Raw genomic sequence first — 21,310 nt, 5'->3', positions numbered from 1 at the left:
GACCTCACCTATCAGTGAGAAATTGGTGTCGTGCCTGATTGCACAAACCAGCCCAGCCTTTTACCTGGGAGATGTGCCACAAATAACTTTCATTATATACAGGGGGTGTTTCTGATGCTGCTATCAGAAAAGAAAAGATATAATGCTTCGACAGCCTTGCTGAGATGCTGAGGAGGCACTTGGCTGCGCAAAACAGCAATTTGTATCCCAGGTTTGGATGGAAGGCAGGTTTGGCAGGTGGCCAGGGAAGGTCCCACCATGGGAACAGTGGGATCCATCCCCACCACACCATGGCTAGAATCTTTTTATGTCATTCTGTCTCAACAGCAACCTGCAGAGAGGCTGTGATATGTAACGAGGGGGATTGCCTTAGGCCAGTTACATTTCCCTACTTTTTCTCCCAGGCAAAAGCAATTTAGGTTTAATAGTATATTAAAAAAATATTAAGCCCCTTATTGGAGTTCTTCTTGCACAGGCAAAGAGAGGAGAAGGACTTCCTGAGCCCATCTGCAGTGCATTAGTAGGTAAAGGATTACATTAAGGTACTCCCAAAGGTCACAAAAGGGCACTTCTCATTTCATTTCAATACAGGCTTTACCCCTGTGCTACATTTCTTAGTGTTTAGCAGAGACAAGACCCAGGGTCATTCTGAACTTTAATTACATGAAAATAACCTGCTAAGAGGTCCTTTTATTTTGATAATTTACTATACCAGCTATTGAAATGAGCTTTGCAATTGATTTGGGAAATCCACAAAATGACAATTCCAGCCCAGCCTCTTGTGGGCACAGGACAACTCACTGTCTGCTTAAGAGCTATAACAGCCCAACACCAGACTTTCCTACAATAATTACACTTTCTCTGGAATTTATTGAAGTTCAGACTTCCAGTTGTCTGCTGGGAACACTTCATTTATGCACGGAGCATCTCAGCCCACTTACGCAGAAGAAAAAGCAGGGAGATGCAGGAGCTTGTTTGAACACACAAATCTCCATAGATCATTTATTCTTTTTTTTAAACTGATACCTAATGAAGTTACATATTCCTTGTGCATTTTTGTGACTGCCCAGGGCCCTTAGGAGCATTTTGGAGGCTGTGAAAGCTTGAGGAAACAAACTATGAGGCAACTTGGGCTATGACCAAGTGTCTTCCCAATGGCCATTTTTATTTTCTTCTAACACGACAGAACTAAATATTGTCATCTCATGACTATTATCTCAAAAATAAATAACCTGTGGTGTTCTTGCTTTCTGAGGTATTGTTTTCTCACACTTGTGCTCATCTACTACTTCTGTTCTAAGATTCCACCCAGCTAAAGGCATTAGAAACACCAGGAACAGATGGGTTTGCACAAGGCATGGGCAGGATAATTTCAGATGTACAGGATATCTTCCTCCCCCCAAATCACTTTAGAAAATGACAAATTCAATTTTCACATTGTAGAGGCTGTGTGGAGCCATCCAAAAGCCAGGAGATAACTCACATCAGCTTTAGAGGTAGGAAAATGCCTTATGGGGCTGGCAAGGGGAGGAAGCTGAACTGACATTTCCTTCGTGTCTCTGGAAGGTACATGTTCCTCATAACACAATTCTGTGCTAATCTTCAATTTGCTGTACTGGGAAGCTTTTCCCTGGTCAGCAACCAGACACATCAAAATTACACTGAAGTCACTGTGGGAAATAACATGAGTTTCCTCCTCCTTCAAATTAAAAGGCTAGCAGAGGCTGGACAAGAAACCCGCTGCTGCAATAGGACTTGATTGACTTTAATGTGGAAACAGTTGCACAGTTTAATACATTTCCTTGCCAGAAAACAGGGAATTTGTTTCCAAAAGGGCAAAGGCCCCTGGGATGTGTCCTGATTCTTTGTGATTCGATCTGTGCTGCTGTCAATGATTTACTGCAGCATTTCGGAGCCAGGTGGGCTCTGTGCTCCTTCAGCAGCCCCAAAACTGAAAAGCTTTGGTTTGCAGCTGATCCAGAGCAAGCCTTCACGTATGGAAAAGCAATGTGGTGGAGCCTGGGTCAGCTCTGTGCCTTGATCCTGCCTGTGCTCTCTCTGGCTTTAATGCCAGGCCAGGCCACGGCGTGCAGGGAGCTCCAGGCATTGCCTTCCCACAGGTAAGTCTGCTCCTTCCCCAGCTTTCCATACAGGAACTACCTGCACGTCAGTCAGCCCATCACTTTTGTCCTGGCTTGAGGAATGTGCACAAAGCTACCAGGAAAATTTAAAAAAAAAAAAACCCAAAACTTGGCAGTTGTCCAAAGCCCGAGCCAGGCATTCTAATTCCTTCTTAAAGGAACTGTTTGTACAATGTTTTTTTCTTTTACAGATGACTATTAAGCCTTCTTAAACTTCCTTACTGAAATTACCATACTGGGTTTGGGCACTTGAAATGAATTCTCTATACAGGATGATTTATGAGTTAATATTTTTCGTATTCTTTTGCATTATAATTATTTTACATTTGACGACAAGAAGCTAACAAGTGCATGTGAATAACCCAGTTTTCAATTCAAGCCAGATTTTCATACCTCAGTTTTTTTTCCATGAACAATATTATTACCTATCCACTGTATCACTTGGGCTTTGTAGGAAAGGAATAAACAAGTTACTTTTTTTCTAAAGCTATGGTGTCATGATAGGAAAATGGGTGGGTTTTCTTTTTTTCTACAGCTATTAATTTCAGGCTTGTTGTAAAGGCAAATATGATTTAGAAGGATCAAAAAAAGGTATCAGTGATAATTGGAACATGGAGACAAGGAGAAGGCAGGAAGGAAAAAAAACTGTGGTAGTGATACACTTAATTATGAAGGCTTATTCCTATAATCCCTTTTGAAAATGAACAAAGACGAGATTTTTGATGTTTGATGAACTTATCAAACAAGGCAGAATAATGAAGAGGTAAATGTAAAATCCAATCGAAGGTGAGCCAATTAAGTACTTCGAGAAGTGCTGAAGGATGCAGCCCACAAATCCTCCTGTCAGAGCAAAAAGGCATCAATACCTGCATGTCCCCCAGCTCTGGGTTTGTCTGCAGGCTCCTGAGTTTTCATCTCACACACAGATCTGCATCCACAGGCATCCTTACTGAGTGAGCTGCTGGGGCTTTCATTTGGTAAATCTCTTCCCCAGCCTGTGATGAATCCCCAGTGTGCTCCATACCTCTGCTAATTATCAATATTTCTCTTTGGACTGCAGTCTTGTAAGTAAAACAGACTGCTCATTAGTTAATCACCAAAATAAGAATAAAAATAATAATGCTCTGACTCAGAATAAACCCTCAAAATGCTTCGAAGGCTGTGGCAAATGCAGAATTGTATTTGCATGCCTCAGATTGTTCCTCAAGACAAAGAAATGGCTCTTAAAAATGAAGGTTTTAGGACAAGGGACAGAAACAGAGATTGGAATGACTGGGCTGGGAGGCAAGAGAAGTATTTTCTGGCAGTTGTAGTATATTCAGGGTATGTGCAGAGAGTCTGATCCAAGAGCCACTACAATACAGAAGTTTTGTCATTCTCTCCTTTTAAAATATTCCTTTAGTCCTTTTCTTCTTCTCAGAATTTATGTATTTTGCTTTAGAAATAGTCAACCAACAAACCCTTAGTCAGCATCCTTTGTACCTTGTTCTCTCAGCGCTGTTGGTCTCACCACTCCACAAAGCCCATGGAAACCAGGAACTGATTTCACACTTGCCAGGAAAAATCCTGACTGTGAGTTCACACAGGTGTAAAAAAGTGACATCAGAACAGGGTCAGGAGGGATAAACATCACTGTTCCTGGAGATTGTGATGTGCTTCTGAAGACAAAGGCAAAAAATTGGCTTTTATTTAAAACCTGTCTCTTCAGAACATTCCTTCTGTTTACTCAGCATGTTTGGTCTTATATGTATTATGTATATATGTTTAATTGCAATCTACCTTTTGGATGGAGTGAGGATCTCTTGGGAGAGCAGGAGAGCCAAGACAAAAATCCCAGGCACTGCACCTGCAGCCTCTGATCTATTCTGATGGTGAATACTTGGATGAGACATCTTGGGATGCTTCCCATTTCCTACAAAACATCTTCCTGGTGGAAAAAACCAGACACAGAGATCATTTTCCCCCTTCTAGCCTCCATAACCTCCCAAAACACACTTCAAAGACCTCAGACCACTCTCTCTTCCCCTCCTCAGGAGAAGCAGCAGAGGTGTTAATTCTCCAGATCCTGTCGACTGTCAGCTGAGCCAGTGGTCAGGATGGACTGATTGCTTTCCTTGCCAAGAGAAAAAAGTAAGGATCCTCTGTAATGTATTCATTTATCTTCAGATGTGTCTGTGATGAGGATGTACACACATTAATTATATATATTATACATATTCATCATTCTGAAGCATCCAGTAAACTCATCCAAATATGATGGAAATGCTCCTCTGCTAGAGAGGCTCTTACTTACCCTGGTGTAAACTGGGGAATAAATTCACTCGAGGCAGCAGAACAGGAAAAGCAAAATCAAGGCAAATGGTGGAAGAATCAGGCCAGAATATTGCCCAAGACCTTCCTCCTTTTCTATCTCAGATTTAATTAAGTATCCCCTGATTCTTAATGCAAATAGTCCAGTGAGAAGAAATTAGAAGGAGCCTTCATGCATCAGCTCCTGCTCTCATTTTTTTATATAATTTCACATATGTCTTCATAATTTGAGAATTTATTTTCAAATACCTGACATAATTCTGCTTTCTACTGAGTTTATGTTATCCCTGCATTTTTTGTTCCTTATATATACTGTGCTTATAGACAGTATATTGTCAGTAAATAATGTGCCTCTTCTCCCTTTCCCTTTTTTTTTCCCCTTCCTAGTTTAAAGAGCAGAAATTCTCATTAATAATCCATCGGAAATGTTGCAGGATCAGTGTTGTAATTAGTGTCTGTGTCCATCCAAGCCTGGTGCATTGCAGGACAAAGCATATGCAACTGGAAAAATGCCATATTTTTTCCAAGGTATAAAACAGAGATAATTTAAAAACAGCCATTCCAGCACCCTTTAAGTTCACATATATGAACTCCAGGCAAATCTGAGCTCCCAACTCTCTGCTGACTCTCCTCCATTTATCACATACAAAATCTTTAAGCAGCACACACCCTCAAAAACAGAAATATGGACTAAAATGATAAATTTTGATTGTTCTGTGGCCTGTGGAGGTGATGTTTCTGGGGGTACAAGCGGCTGTGTCTCTGTGCAGCACAGGTTCCGCCGGCTGGAGCGGCCAGCAGCGTTTGAAGGGCGACATTGCGCGGGATACCTCTGGGATGAGCAAGCCTGTCGTGCTGAGACAACCTGCACGGGGCCACCTGGGTGTGGAAAGGACTTCAAGTGTGAGGAAACAGGTGAGTGAGCCAGGCACAAAGCCCTCCCCAAAAGAGAGGATTCGGTCCTGGGGGATATCAGTCCCCTGCAGGATGATGAACAAGTGCAAGAGAAAGCAGGAAATTCCACTCCTTTGGTTTTTTCCCCCCACGCTTTTACAGAAATCCATCCATGTTACACTCAGATTTAGATAGAAAAGCAGGCTGTGTGACATGGAAAATGTGAATTTTTCAGTGGAACAAAGAGAGTAGAAATATTCTGGTCCAACTGCTGTGCTAGGCACTCACGCTCCTCTCCGCGGGCACGACGCTCCCTCAACGCGCTGTTTTCTCCCCTGCTGAAGACAGAGTTCAATCATCAATCCAACCAGCAATCTGTTGGGGTGATTTAGTTATTTTTAGCCATCTCCAGCTCTGGGGATTAGGATACAAAACGGCTGTTCTCTGGAAGTTTGACTAGCCTTGACAGATTTTTTTTCTACACAAATGGCTCAAGCTTCCATCCTGAGCTTTTAATGAAAATTCTATTGAAATTTGGAACCAGAGGTCAGCTCTGTGACCAGGTTATCATCACTCCACTGGGGTGAGTCAAGCAGTGCCAGTTCCCTCTTCAAGGCTTTCTCCACGCTCCCAGAAGCAAAAGCCACTCCATGTTACCTTTACTACAAATTTCCATTCTTGCACTCTGATTATTGCAATAAACTCCCCAAAAGCCTCCTGCAATGGGAAGAGGAAAAAATACACTTTATTAAGGTGGAGTTGACTTCCTTAAGCCAAGGGGAGAAGTTATTCCTAGAGCAAATTTCCAAGAGCATAATTTTGGAAAATAAAGTCAGGGCAGAGAGGTGACCTCACCTTGATTCCCACCCCATGGGAGTGACCAGCTTGGACTCTGTGCTGTGTTTACTCCCAGGAGCTTGGAAAAGCAAATTCCCAGTGGAATAGCGCAGTGTTTAACACCCAGCATGACTCCTTGTGGCCCTGGGATGGGGGTGACAGACAGCACAATCAGTGCAAGCTGCCAGCCAGGATTTCTGGAGGGCAGATAAACCACTGCCTGCATCTGTGCACTTCAGGGCGCTGCATTAAACAGCATCTCGTGTGCAACGGAGACAGAGACTGCAGAGATGGGTCTGATGAGGAAAACTGTGAGGATGAAGATATTGAAAACCCTTGTGAACATCTGTTCCCAATCCCAGGGGCGGAAAAAGCAGTCCAAGGGTGAGTAATTAATCAATAGCTGCTCCTCTCGCAATCAAAACAGGATTATGTTTCTTATATTGCACTTCCTTAGTGATAGCTGTGATCCTTGAATTGATAGGGTGCTGTACAAAACCCAAAGGGTTTTGTCCTCTGTGACCATGGGTAGCAATGAGGGTCATTCCAGCTTTTATTTCATATTCTGTCTCGGATCTATTCCCTGCCTTTGGCCTCTACCAGCCCCACTGTACTTGTGATGACCTCTTTACACTCCTGTAAAAATATATCCCAGTTATCTCACAGCTTTCTCCAGTTGTTAATAGACTAAAGCAAACAACAGACTTTGGAGATGCTGCACCCTGCTGGCATTCATCCTTAAGGAGATTTAACTCCAGGATTTAGGACTTCAGAGCACAGATTCAAGGCAGAGAGCCTGAGCTCCACATGAGTACATGTAAATACTCCTGCCCATGAAAAGTGTTTCCCTGTTCCATTTCAAATTTTGATTAGGTAATACAGGCAAAAGAGAAATCCAGAACAACTTGAAAGGCAAATTGTGCACTGTGGCATTCTTGTAAATCTTGTGTTTTGACGCAGCTACTGCTCAGATTCACTTGGAGAGCATGGCCCTGCCTTTGACAGGGGTTAGAATAAGATGATCTTTAGGGTCTCTTCCAACCCAGACCATTTTAGGATCCTACAAACATGGGCTACAACATGAGAACAGAGCTAGCCATTGGACAGCTTTCCCATCAGCTCAATCCAACCCTCTCTGGAGCCCACAGGATAAATGTCTCTCTGGCCCAGGGCCTAGGGGGTCCATCAAAAGTTTTTTGAGTTATGCATTAATTTTCACTGTGAACCCTGTTTAATTCTGCTCTCTGATATGTTTCTCCTGTAGAACACACAAAAGCAATGGAATTTGCTATCTTAGTCCTAAAGATGATTTCCTGCTGAGAGGAGCAGTGCTGCTGTCTAGCTTGAATAACGCTTTCACTTTGGGCAATGGAATTACATGGAATACTAAGTAATAGGAGGGACTTCAGAGGGAGGCAGCTGTGAGGGCTGGAGAGCAGGAAGTAGGAGGAATAAGGAAATAACAAGTGACAGACTTGGCAAAGCACAGGCTTCATGTCTAGGGAGGGTGTTAACTACCCTGAGAAACGGGACCATTATTAAAAAGAAAGAGATGAAATTAAGATAGAAAATAATTGCAGAGAATGCCAGGAAGCACTTTGTGACAATGAGATGCATTAGGCTCAGGGAGGACCTGGAGGAATTCCAGGACTTTGGGACTTTCATAGCTGTACCTGCAGGGAGGGGCTGGACAACTTCACTGATTCCTTCCATTTCTTGAGTGCAAAGTAATGTCTTGGAAATAAAATGGCTGTTTGAGAAGGATACAGCAAGGAGATAAACTCAACCCAAATTTAAGTTCTATTCCAGTCCCTCAGGAGATCTGAGGGTGGATAACCTGTAATGTCAGGAGAACCTCCAACAGAGACTGAAGAAATTAAACCAAGCTATGATAACCTTCTGAACGCTACTTCTTTCCAAGATACAACATCCTAACACAGGAAGGGACACAGAATATCTACGACCCTGAGTTTTTTGGAGGGCACTGTGAGTATGTGTACAACGGGGAGTGGCGGGAGCTGCAGTATGATGCTGTCTGCGAGCGCCTGTACTACGGAGACGACGAGAAGTATTTCCGCAAGCCTTACAACTTCCACATGTACCGGTTCCTGGTGAGTGCTTCAGGCGGCCAAATTCAGCAACAATTTCCCAGCAGAAAGCCAAAATTCCCACAGAGATATTAGGCACATTTTGTCATTCACTGTAGGTTGTCTGTCAAGGTACCTCAACAGGCAATTGATGGTGTAAATGCTAACTTATGGCATGTCAATGGACCAACGGGCTTTATAAATAAAGGGCACCCCCACTGCTTTCTCTGGTCCAGTCAGAGCCAAGGGAAAGGTGTTTCCTCTAAATTCTGCTATTAATGAGCTGCAGAGCTTGCAAAAACCTCTTGCCTCTCTAGGGATGGAGTTGGCCATTTGCAAAATGGTAACAATGCTGCCGGTTCAAACTTGAAAACATTTTAAGCCTATGGCGTGGCTACAAGGGGCATAAATCCAAATTCTGAGTAAGACAGAGATCCTGAAACCTATCACCATGGATCACAATACCTACAGTCCATGAGGTCACATCGGATGCTGGACACTGATCCAAGCAGAGCAAGGATTCAGCTTGGGTCTCCCATATCATAAGTGGGTGCCTCAGCCACACTGTTAAACATTCATCATGTTTTTTCACATGAACGAATGAAAACACATTATTCCTGGGAAATATTGCTCAATGCAAGTAGCTTTCATGTCCTCCCAGCAGGCAGAGTCCCCAGTTTGAGCACCTGGGCTGGCTTTTTATGGAACTGCCAAACAGCACAGCCCAGACTCAGCAGAGCTGCTCGATTCCACATGCCAGCAAAGTAGAGCTGTCAAGGAAAAGGTCACTTCTCTAAAGAACAGGCAAAACAATGTTTGTTTTCTAGCCTTGCCACTGTAAATAGATGTCGAGTTTCTTTTTTCCTAGATAAATTTATCCAGAAACAGGCTGGAGAGGAAAAAAAATCTGCCCAAATCATTAGGATTTGGCCAAGCTGTAAGGAACTGGAAGGAAGGTTTTATAATAGGAAGTGTCAGGCTATCTTAGTAGGTACCATTACCAGCTCTGGCTTTGAGTGGCTGAAGACAAACCTCTTCCCTGCCTGGAGATGGATGAGACAAAATGCTTGGCTTTATCCACGTTTCTCACATATTTCCAAATGAAATGGCACAGGACTTAATTCCTTATTCCACATTCACTGAAGTCAGTGCTGGTGCTGTCAGGAGCATCACGGGCTTCAGCAGAGGCACTATCAGCTCCTTCAAGAAATAGAGATTAAAAAAGAAGGGAAGTACCTGAAAAATTAATGAATGCTCCTTTCATTTTAGGCTCATGCTGATTCTGGATTCGCTTTTGAGTTTTATGATGATTCAAAGGACCTGCTTGATGCCCTTAAAACAGATAACTCCAGAAACATGGGTTTCACTGTTGGCATTGGGCCTGGAAGCTTTGCTGCAATGGTAAACCTGGGCTTCACTTTATCAAATGGCAAAGGAACCCTGACGAATTTCACAGACTACAATGCAAAGGTAAAAAAAAAAACCCAACCAAATCAATGATGCATCTGCTCCAGTCAGATCATCTGTGCATCGCATGGTCTGGCTGTAACTTATGTCAGTTTATTCTCTCAATTGCATTTTTTAACACACAGTAATTGTACCTTAATTTGTTCATGTAATTGCAGATGTATGATCGTTAGTAATCCTGTTTGCTGCTCTTGGTATGTTTCAGCAAACAGGGAGTGGGAATAAAATTGAATTACTGAGTGCCACAACACATGTCATCTCACCCCATCCTGTTTCATGGCTACATTAAGCACATAAATAAAAAAATGCTTAAAAGTGACGACGAGGGAGGAGGGAATATCAAGATGCTGATCAAAACAATTATCCTCAGGGAATGGTCTCCGCTAGCAAATATATCTTGCTCAAATTAATACGAGCTGCCTTGTGATGGGGAAATAGGCTACTTTTTACAGGAGGTTAAAATACCACGCTGAAAAAATAGTACCCGGTAATAGGGTGTACTTCTCACAGCAGGTTTACATCATGGACTGGCTGTGATGACCTCTTTCCAATCTAATAACATGAGTGCTGGTATTTCCCACATTTACCGTGCCCCATCTCCACTTCTCTCGTGGCTGCTGACAGAAAACAATAAAGAAGAATTACTTTGATGGTGTTCTGAGTTAAAATGCCCTTAAAAGCTGTTTGAAATGAGCACCATTATAGTATTTACTGTGCCCTTGTCCAGACTCACATGATGTTTGCAGCTGAATGATGATCAGTTATTGGAGGGATCATTTAAAAGGCTGCTCATCTTGCAGAGGAGATTTGTCCAAAGCAGTGGCAAATATAGAGGTGGAGTCTTGGAGCTGGTGGTATATCCAGGAAATTCTCCCTCCATCAGCATCTTCCTGGCCAGGGAATTTCCCCACAGCTGGGCTGGGCTTGACCCTTGTGTTTTGTCACTCACTGAGTTTATGAAAAAAGCAAAAAGGGAGTAAAGAGTATAGAAAGGAAACCAGAAAAAGAAATGGCAGAAATGGAGAATGGAGTGGAATCAGGTGGAGCCCAAGTCTGATCTTATTCACACATCAATAAAAAGTCCTGTGGTATCCAATCCCCCCTGGCCCTTCACCTCCACAGTACCTAAGAAAGTGACTTTACAAAAAGAATTACCATTTATTTAATCTAAACTTGGGCTTGTTTTCATGCCTTCAACATACACTGACAGTCAGAGACTCAGGCTTTCCCCTGCAAGCCAAAAGACTAGAAGCATATTTGTTTAAATTAAATGAATGTTGACTGCAGCTCCTCTTCCCTTTCCCTGCAGGGTGTGGGATTCATTAGAGCTGTGACCAAGGTGCAGACAGCTCGTTTCAAGATGAGAAAGGACAACATTGTTTTGGATGAAGATGTGCTGCTCTCCCTGCAGGAACTCCCAGACACCTACAACTATGGCATGTATGCCAAATTCATCAACGACTATGGCACCCACTTCATGACATCTGGCACCATGGGAGGTGTCTTTGAGTACATCCTTGTCATCAATAAGGAGGAAATGCGAAGAAAAGGTCAGAAAATGGAAATATATTCTCTGTTCTCAGCTTTCTGTATTAAACCAGGTGTTTCCAGCCTGGTGGCACTACTGGCCATGTGTCACCAAATGTGCTTCTTGGTCTGATTTCAGAAGGATCTGGATGAGATTTTGGTTGTTTAGGAAGGAACCTGAGCATTATTTTCTCAATTTTTTCAGTGTCACTTCCTAATCTCCTCTTATTTCTTACCATCCTCATGAATGTTCAAGGGCTGCAAAGCCATCTAGAGCACAGCAGATCTGCCCACTCACATTTTAGCCTGTTCATGGTGAGGGCTGCAATTTTCTGTAAATATCACACTGCTCTTGGAAATGTCTCTGCCACTTTACTCTGCTTAGTGTCACATCTGAAGACTAACAGAGCCCTGTTAGCTCCAGTTCTCAACAAATTGGAGTGTATGAGGCTGGAGAGCTGCAACTCTAAATCTCAGTTAGATAAAATCCCCACTGCAGATGCCAACTGTGAGAATTGCCATTGCTGGTGACTCAAAGCGTAACATTTTTCCTAATAAAAAAATGGGATGCAGAACAATAATATGGGATTTTAGCTCACTAACCAGGCTGTCAACTTTTGTAAAGGTGTCAACAATGCAATAGGTCCTGCTTCCCCCAAGGGCCATCACTGTGCTGTGCTGAGGGAACCACTGGCTTGGTTGATGCAGAGGGAAATTGTGATCTTGGACAACAGGTGCAAATTGCTGTAATTGCAGTAATTTCAATAATTTTCATGGTTCTGCCCCAAATTCTGCCTCTGGTCTGAAATGGTTTGGTACCACCAGCACTAGGATAACTATGCACTCCATATTACGCAATAACCATGCCAATTTTTCCCCAAGAAATTACTGATTAAGAGAATTTTCATCAGGTTCCTGAACCTCTAATGTTTGGAAACATGATGCCTCTTCAAATCACTTCTTCACTTTGAAGGGTGAGTGATATAGAAGTGAACAAGGTCTTGGCAAGCAAGTCTTCAGGAAGGAGACTGCCAATTTCCAAGGAAGAATTAATCAAGAGCATGTGGAGGGAGGCTATTATTTTGCTTTATCTTGTGCTTGCTGTGTATGTAAGGAGGAGATTTACTGCCATGAGATGCCTTGTCTTAGGAAAGAGGGATGCTGAGGTCCAGCAAAAGACAAAAATATGCCCCAATAGAGATGTAATTTTCATTCTAATGCATCACCATTCTGTAATTTTCATCTAATCCTGGCTCTGCCAGAAAGTCCACCCTCACCAAGCCAGCACTGCTCTGTGTCACACAGCACTGACCCAGAAGGACCCACCTGCAGTGCCTGATATGCCACTGTCTGAAAGCATTTAGTAAAAAAACCCCTGATTTCTCTAATGTTGATCACAGCCATGCTTGAAGGCTGTGTTTGCAAGAGGATTATCCTCCTTCCCTGAGGAATGGTTAGGATCAGGATATAAGTGCTCAAGTCTTAAAATAAGAGCTTCCTAAGATGAGTCTGAAGCTCTGCAGATGCATCATGGAGTCCCAGCAGGGCTGAGCCTGGCTCTGCTTTAGATCCACCACTGCATACTGAGGGTCCATCCAGCCCACCAGGCTGTTTGCTAAATACTCTGGAACAGAGAATATTCATTTTTTATAGAGCAGTGACTAAAGTACAAACTCAGGAAAAAGATCTCTCAGCTGAGTCCTCCCTAAATGAGAGACAGCTCAGGTGATCATGGTGCATGAGCTGGACTTTGAGCATTTAGAAAACCTGAATTTTGAAAATGATATCTAAACCTTCTCTGTTTAGATATCCACAACTCACTGCAGAGCTTAGGGCTGCAGTTTTGCTGCCAGACCCATTTCCAGCTTTCAGGCTGCAGGGGCTTATATGGATGTGGTCATGAGTGAAATAAATACATATGTCAGAACGAGGTCCCTCGTCGCTCTGCCATCAATATTTTTCATTACTTGTTTTTAAAATAGATTGTTATGGTTCTATTATTTAGCAGAAAACAGTATAATGTGTTCACACATTACAAGAACATTTACGGGAGGAACATTATGCGCGGAGTAAATTAGAAAGAGTCTTCATATATTCTGATTAATTCAAAATGCAGCAGTAAATCTTATCACTCGAGCACATTTAACTATCGCAAATTATATCATATTAAAAAAAAACCCTATCAGGGCTCCCCCCTCAAGTGCCAATATTTACTGTGGCCACCCTTTTGCAGTGATAACCACTTTTCATTTATCAAGAGCCGATCTTGCCGCGGCCAATAGCGGATGGTATCGACAGACCCTCGCTGAACATAATTACTCAACGGGAACCATGGCAAATCAATTAATCAGGGTGTTCCTCAAGTTTAATTTTATGGCACTCCAGCACCAGGATAAGCAATCACTCACGTTGCTTTGGGTGAATGAGATCTACCCACTGTGTTTACAACTGTTGAACGGTTTAGCACAAGTAATTAAGTGCTACACATTTAATCTTTCTCAAGGGCCCAGTTTGGCCATGGGATGCAGTTCCCACTCAGGTCTGGAGAATGTTTCAGCTCTCACCAGTGTGAATCCACGATGTTCAGCCCTTTTCTCAGGATGCTGAGCACTTCCCAAGGGTTTGGATCCACCAAGCCAAGAAGCAGAGCTGTGCTCCAGCTGGCTGCAGTGAGCTTCTCCTCTAGGGTGTGCAGAAGGGAACAAGTTTGCAGGTGACACCTCAGAGGGAGCTGGACAAGCTCTCGGCCCACAGGAACCTCCTGAGGTCCAACAAGGCCAAGAGCAGGTCAAGGGAGGGGATTCTGCCCCTCTGGTGTGATCCTAGTCCCAGGTCCAGAATGAAAGACATGGAACTGCTTGAGCAAGTCCAGAGGAGGCCACAAAGCTGCTTAGAGGAATGGAGAGCCTCTCCTATGAGAAAAAGCTGAGAGAATTTGGGTGGTTCAGCCTGGAGAAGGAAAGGCTCCAGAGACACCTTATTGCAACCTTGCAGTATTTAAAAGCAGCCTAGAAAGATAGGTCTTTATCAGGGCCTGTTGTGATAGGACAGGGGGTGATGGTTTTCAAATAAAGAGGGTCAATGCAGATTAAAGAAGAAATTTTATTACAATGAGGTTGGTGAAATGCTGGCACAAGTTGCCTGGAGAGGTGGTAGAGGACATCTCTGGAAACATTCCAGGCCAGGTTGGATGGGGCTGTGAGCAAACTCATCTGGCTGAAGATGTCCCTGCCCAGGAGGGAGTGGGGTTGGACCAGATGGCCTTTACAGGTCCCTTCCAGCTCAAACCATTCCATGATCCCACAAACCCAGAGCTATGAGTGTCTGAGCAGTATTTTACACACAACAAGGCACTGCTCCTCAGTGCTGAGCTGAGGCTGTTTAGCAGTCAATGCTCCAGGCTGGGACTCGGACAGAAGTTTAAATTCACACCATCAAACCACAACACACAAACCCCACTGACCTCTGTCCCTCCCTTTCAATACTGTGGCATTGATCACCAGGCTCCTTTGTAAAACACTTTAAGATCCTCTGACAAAAAGTGCAACATAAAAGTTACCTGCTCCTTACAATACCCACATTTATCGAAATCAATGCACTTTTTAACTACCGAAGAAGACAGCCTTATATTTGCAGTACACTGAAGTGCTTACATAAAACCAGGCTGTGTGAAATATGCACATTGCTTACCTTGGTGAAACCACCTCATTAGTTCCCTTCTCCCCTCTGCAGTGGCTTCATGGCTCTCCAGTTAGATATTTTCATGATGTATGTGGTGGTGCTGGCAGCAGCAGGCAGGAAAGCTCTGGCAGCTCTCAGCACACAGGCATTTTCCAAATTACTGCTTAAGGTGCTGCTTAAGTCATTAATAGGTGGGTCAGATCCTGAGTTTAGGAAAATTAGTGAGGATCTATTGGTTTCAGCTGCTGTTCCCAGCTTTTCCCTAGTTATGGGTTAGTCTGTGAAAAAAATAATGGTTTGTTGTTAAGTGCATAGATCAAACAGGACATAGGTGCCTGAAGCCTTGTGTTAAGATTTTTACTTTCTTCTAATATGTTCTAAGGGAACAATTTTTACACCTATTATATGATAGGCCAAATATAACCCAATAAAATATTGGGGTTTTCCACTGTTCTCTGCCCAGAACAGCTCCTGACTTGGAAATACAAGCCACAAAAATAACTGAAACTTGTCTTCAATGACAGAGAAAAGAAGCAGGAAAATGAACATCCTTCCACTCAGCACGAGTCACTGAATTTACCTGCCTGCTTTCTGTTTTGCAGCTGTCACCTCTGAGGACATAAGCAACTGTTTTGGCCTCTCCATTGGCGTTAGAGGTGGCATTGGCATGAAGGAGCTGGGTGTGGGTGCAACTGCAACACATAACGACTGCAAACAGAAAGGATTCATGAAAACTGGTACAGATCTGTTGAGGCACCTTGGGGTCACTTCATTTGGTCACTTGGGCATGGGGGTTTGAGCAGGGTCACACAGGGAATGAGGAAGGGAGCTCTGTGTCATCCCCCAGGCAAGGTGGGACCACAGAAACTTTCAAGTCTCCAGGAGTACTGATCCCTCTGAAAAGGGCAGGAATTGATGTAGCAATGCCTGGATTAGAAATAGGCTGTGGGGAGGCTGGAAGGCTGCAGTCTGTAGCAATGATGGACTGCATGCATGACAACTAAAAAAAGGCAATATTGACAATAAAAAGTACTCAAAGAGGGTAGGAAACCCCAGCTTTGTCCATTTCACAATGAGCTATAGACAGTGTGATCTATTGCCCATGTTCTACCCAGACACCAAAGCTGGAGGAGTGCAGGTTCCCCAGGTCTTATCAGCTGAGAGGATTTGGGATGCTCAACTTGTCACCTTGAGATAAGGTGGCAGGGCTCACCCCACAAGCAGGGAGCACCGAGCTGCCATCGATCCCAGCAAGCAGCTCCCTGATAGCCCTGTGCACGATTGATCTCACCTCCATTTAGCACTTTCTGGAGTCTGTGTGGAAACAGCAGCTAAATAATACGTGTGTGATTCAACTTTCCAGATGCTAAGAGCTCCCATGCAGTTGTGGAAGATATTATTCCCCGGATTAGAGGGGGAGATACGAGTTACAGCGGAGGGCTCCTGAACAGTTGGGATGGCAAAATGTATCGTCACTGGGGAAGGTCATTAAAATATAATCCTGCTGTTATTGATTTCCAGGTAAGGCTTTTCTGCAGTTGAAGAAACTCTTGCCTCTGTAAGGAATGAAAGTGTAGCCGAGCAGATCATTTCGTATTTTTATTGTGATCCCATCACAGAACAAGATTAAATGTAATGGGCCACTGGTCTGGTAACCTCTTATTCATTTCACAATGGGGAGTACATCTCCCACTGGCTGCATCCACAGGAGATGGACAAGGAGCTTAATGCTGGATTAGTGCCAGGTTAAGTTTCTGATGTGTTCCCCAACAGCTTCACAATGAATTGCAGTTGTATTCATGCCTGTTATTCTCCCTGATTCTGTCCACCCTCCTGTGTAAGCAGGGGACTCCCAGGGGGCTGGGGAAATTGTTTTGTTCCCACCCCCCCCCCCCAGCACAGGCTCTGCACCCATCCATGAGTTCTCTGAGCAGGGAGCTCCTGGCGGCTTTCTCAGGTAGGTCCTGTGTTTATCCACACTCCAAAAAGAGAGTCCATGGCCATAAAAATCAGCAAGCTCCACTCTCCCTTCGGTTTCACTGGATGCCCCATAAAACAGGAAGGTCACTGAAGCATCTTACAGGGCTTTGAGGCAGGGAGGAGATGGGTACAAGCAGAGGGGATAGAAAGGGACAGAAAATAGCAATCCTACTAACAAATAATCCAAGGCAGAGCTGGCAGAGACATGAGGGGGTAGCCACAACCTCTCAGCTGTGGTCAGCAGCACCACAAGTAGCTCAAGATGCCAAAATCACCAGTCTGCTCCAGGAGCAGCTGTAGCATGTGGGGGAAGGACCTCTGTCACAGCAGGGACATGCTGCCATTTCTTACCCTCTTGTCTTCATCTGAAAGCAGGTCTGAAAGATCTGACAGAGAGTGGGAGAAGGGAAAATGGATTCAGGAATTATCTGTGTTATTGGCAGGGCAAGAAGGACTGTGCAAGCCTTCCTGGGCAGAGCCTCAGAGGCGGAAAGATCTGACAACACACAAGTGCTTCCAGTTCCAGCTGCAGGTTATTCACCTTTTTGCTCAAATTCCCATCAGTTCTGGGCAAAATTTCTTGCAGTTTTCCAGTAAACCACGCACTGACCTCTCTCTTGGCTGCCCCAGAGCTGAGTGGCTGATAAGTGCTCATGTCCACTTCAGCAGCTCTTATCTGCAGCCCCCTCAGTTTATCAAACAGACTTGTGCAAATTTGCCTGAGAGCTCTTCCCACAGCCTGCCTGATCCTGTTCTTCCCCAGGAATCACTCTCACTGTGCCCTGCCCAGTGAGCTGACATCCAGCTCTCCTCTGGAACCAATTCCAGGCTTAGACAGGGAGCATTTGCACAGGTGCATCGATGGACAAATGTAAATAAGTGTCCTCAGACAGCCTGGAACTCTTAGCTTTAATACTCATTTGAATATTAATATTCAGTTGGGCAGGTTATAATCACAGTTGCCCAAACTGGCCTATTTTTGCTGACTGGTATATAGGAACTGGATTGTGCTGCTGGAAAATATGATGAGTGAGTTACATTCCCAAAGCTGTAGATGACAGTATTATTTCACTGCATCAAAGGGTAAAAAATACACAGACAAAATTCCTCATTCTCAGCATTTACTGGGTATTTCACAATCTGGCCACTGCAATTGATAGGATGGCAATAAATTTTGATGATACCCTCTGTCCTAAGCCCTTACCAAAACATTTTCTTCAAAAAAGGCAAAAAGCATGCAAGAATCTCAGGGATTGTGACAGCACTAAGAAATCAGTCAAAAAGCCAGGCTTACTGGGGTGTTTTAATTTATCATTCGAATCCATAGTGAAACTCCAAAGCATGTCCAGAAAAGCCAATCCCACGCAAACCTCCAAGATGAGGAAGGTTTTGGAACGCTGGTTTCTCACTGGGGCCCATCAGCCACAGCAACACATTTGCATGATGTACATGCAGCTGTCGAGGAAGACAAATGAGTTTTTCCCGAGTCCTGAATTCATCCAGCAATGTCACAGCATCCCAGTTGATGCCCAGCTGAAATGATTTCCACTCTATCCATCTCCATCCTCCGCAGCTGGAGCCCATCCACGAAATCCTCCGCAGAAGCAACCTGGGAAACATGGAAACCAAGAGGCAGCACCTGAAAAGGGCTCTGGAGGAGTTCCTGGAGGAGTTCAACTCGTGTCGCTGTGGGCAGTGCCAGAACAACGGGGAGCCTGTGCTGGTTGGGGACACTTGCTCCTGCCAGTGCCGCCCTGGCTACAGGGGCCCTGCCTGTGAGCAGACTGAGCGCCGAGGTGAGAGCCCAGAGTGCAGCAGGGGAGGGGGAAAGGCAGCAAAGGGGGTGGGTTTCCCCCTCCATGTGGATAAACAACCAGCTCTTTGCATCCTCACATCAACCCCACCTTTAATTTTGCATTGCTTTCATTGCTGGGGTGTCACCAGCAGCCCTGCAGGAGACTGAGGGTAGCAGCTCAGGATGAAGGGGAATGGATTTAAATTGAAAAAGAGCAGTTGGATTGGGTATAAAGAAGAAATTTTGAGGGTGGGGAGGCCCTGGCACAGGTTGCCCCATCCCTGGAGGTGTCCAAGGGCAAGTTAGACAGGGCTTGGAACAACCTGGGATAGTGGAAGTGTGCCTGGCCGTGGCAGAGGGGTTGGAATGAGATGATCCCTTCCAACCCAAGCCATTCTATGATTCTGTGCTTATTTATAAATGAGGGTGTGTTTAACTGCTGGATTAAATCCAGCAAATCCCCTTGAGGGCTCATGGCACCCACTAAGGATGCCTGCTCCAATCATGGAGGGATGGGAAGGGGAGAGGCTCAGGTGAAGCAACTGCTCAAACAACAGGCCACCAAAAATGCCATTTTAGTAAAAAGTTGTCACATTTCCAGATTTTCCACCCCCTCCCGGGATGCATTTTGACTAGAGGGAACTGTCTATTTTGGGAAAAAAATATGTTTTTCCAAAGTGACAGGCTTATATTTATGTTTTCTTTGCCACTTTCTATACTATCCTAAAAAGTTAAGTGGGTAGCAAAAAAAGCTGAGGTCGGAATGGGCTCTTTCATTTCCAAAAAAAAGAGTTGCAGTTGTCTCTGGATATTTTTGTCCTGATTCATGATGACAAAAAAAGAAGAAAAAAAAAAAATCTAAATCTCAGCATATGAAGCTGGCAGAAAAATCCATCTTCAGAGCAGTTCCACCAGGCAGAGCTCCAGGCCTTCAACCGTGGGCTCATCACTGGGGTCTCACTAGTGGAAAATCAGAGCTGTGATGAGATAAGGAGTTGGAGCAGAGCTGGGGAGATGGTTTGTGAAGCTGGATGCCAAAGCTTTGCTTCAGTGACTGCGAAGTGGGTTTCTTTAAAAAGCTCAGGCTCTTTAAGTTGTCTCCAAATCTCAGGAATTTGCTGGGAAAGCTCAGGACCTGCCACCAGCACAGTGCACTGAACTGGGCAGCCCTGTGCTCATTGATTTTAGCAACAGTGAAGACAGGCAAATGTCTAACTCGTGGGCAATTTTTAGTTTCAAATTTTCAGTTCCAACACTCATTTCAAACCAAACTAATTTTTTTTTTTTTTAAGCACAATTTTCCAGCAGATGGAAAACCCATCTTTCCAGCCAGCACTAAGTAAGAGCACACACATCCATTTGTGCTGTCTGGATTAATAAAGTGCCCAAGCCAGGCATGAAGGCCAGATGAGTAAATAAAAAACGACAGTAAATGACAGCCATCAAGCATTCCCATCATTCAGGAGCACAGCCATAATCCATAGTATCGACCGCTCCTGACAACTCAGTCTGTACTGTAATGAAAAAGCTTTGAAATGACCCATCTCCAAAAGGACTTTTCACATCCCCACAACCTTAGGGGACTTTTGTCCCTCTGCCTTGGTCAGAGGTGAGAAAGTTGCTGCAGAGAGAGCTGAGAGCAGCCCTTTGGGAATGAAAAACCAAGGCACAGGTTTTCAGATGAGAAGGAAAATGAGCAGCTGTTGGTGTTTGGGGTGATGATGTTTCATCCGCCCTGCCTTCAAAGTGCCTTGATCTCACCAGCCTGGGCATGGCTGGGATGGAGCAGGGAGTCCATGAGCTTACAAGCAGAGCTGAGATCCCTCATTTTGTTTGTTTTCCCCTTTCTTTCCTGCGTATCCCCAGGTGGAGTGATAGATGGGCGCTGGAGCTGCTGGTCGGCTTGGTCCCCATGCCAAGCGGGGACATCGCGGCGCCGCCGGGAGTGCTCCAACCCAGCCCCACAGCATGGGGGACAGCCCTGTGCCGGGAGAAACATCCAGAGCAGAGCCTGCTGAGAGCCCCAGGAGCCTGGGACAGCAGGATTCAGAACCTGGCCTGGGCTGGGAATACTCCAGGTATGCAATGGAATTACCCCTGGAAGAAATAACTCACCAGAAATGCATTTCTATAAGTGCTGGATTCACTGCGTAAAACCTGACCGACTGCTCCAGTAGTTTTGCCCCACGAGATGGGATGGGAGACCCACCAGATGGGAGACCCAACACCCCTCCTGCACCACAGGAGAGGGCAGGGAATCCCAGGGAATCCACCCAAAGGAGGTGCCTTTGCTGCTGGGTGACCGCGGGGCTGCAGCATGTCATGAAATAAACTCACTGTGAGTGTTTACATAACTGAGCATGACTCTCAGGAATTTTATCTATTTTCCTTAGGGAAACACACAGAAAGCTCATGATCCTTGGGTTTCTATGCAGTTGGTGTTGACATATGCACCAGGAAACTTTTGTGAGTTGGCACTGTCAGATTTGTGAGTCCAGCATATTGGCCAGGGCTGCCTTTGCAGCAGAGCCATATGCTGCTCTGCATGGAGAAGGCTTCAGCCTGAAGAAGCCAAAGCATCATTGTAAAAT

General features: G+C 44.6%; 1 protein-coding gene and 1 long non-coding RNA gene across 7 annotated transcripts; one reads left to right on the top strand and one right to left on the bottom strand.

The window, feature by feature from the left end:
- The first annotated feature begins 1,987 nt into the window (after window positions 1-1,987).
- C8A (complement C8 alpha chain) lies at window positions 1,988-21,077 on the top strand. The gene is made up of 11 exons (XM_085067473.1): window positions 1,988-2,120; window positions 4,175-4,271; window positions 5,222-5,366; window positions 6,422-6,566; window positions 8,104-8,293; window positions 9,539-9,739; window positions 11,046-11,286; window positions 15,547-15,681; window positions 16,308-16,465; window positions 18,498-18,720; window positions 20,586-21,077. The coding sequence occupies exons 1-11, from the start codon at window positions 2,008-2,010 to the stop codon at window positions 20,735-20,737; spliced, it is 1,800 nt and encodes a 599-aa protein (XP_084923599.1). The 5' UTR covers window positions 1,988-2,007; the 3' UTR covers window positions 20,738-21,077.
- LOC146433660 (uncharacterized) lies at window positions 2,116-15,380 on the bottom strand. Of its 6 annotated transcripts, none has more exons than XR_014853676.1 (5): window positions 14,954-15,372; window positions 10,470-10,684; window positions 10,221-10,353; window positions 9,271-9,469; window positions 2,116-4,068 (listed from the first exon to the last, which is right to left on the bottom strand). It is a non-coding gene; the product is annotated as an uncharacterized LOC146433660 (long non-coding RNA). The 6 variants fall into 6 exon arrangements; XR_014853677.1 differs by lacking the exon at window positions 2,116-4,068 and adding an exon at window positions 5,362-5,680; XR_014853675.1 differs by lacking the exon at window positions 2,116-4,068 and adding an exon at window positions 13,828-13,943 and having other exon boundaries at window positions 5,733-9,469; window positions 14,954-15,380.
- Window positions 21,078-21,310: the final 233 nt, after the last annotated feature.

Source organism: Lichenostomus cassidix, chromosome 8, assembly GCF_008360975.1.
Source record: "Lichenostomus cassidix isolate B80296 chromosome 8, HeHo_3.0, whole genome shotgun sequence".
Taxonomy (NCBI): Eukaryota; Metazoa; Chordata; class Aves; order Passeriformes; family Meliphagidae; genus Lichenostomus; species Lichenostomus cassidix.
This window is presented reverse-complemented; position numbering and strand designations above follow the sequence as displayed.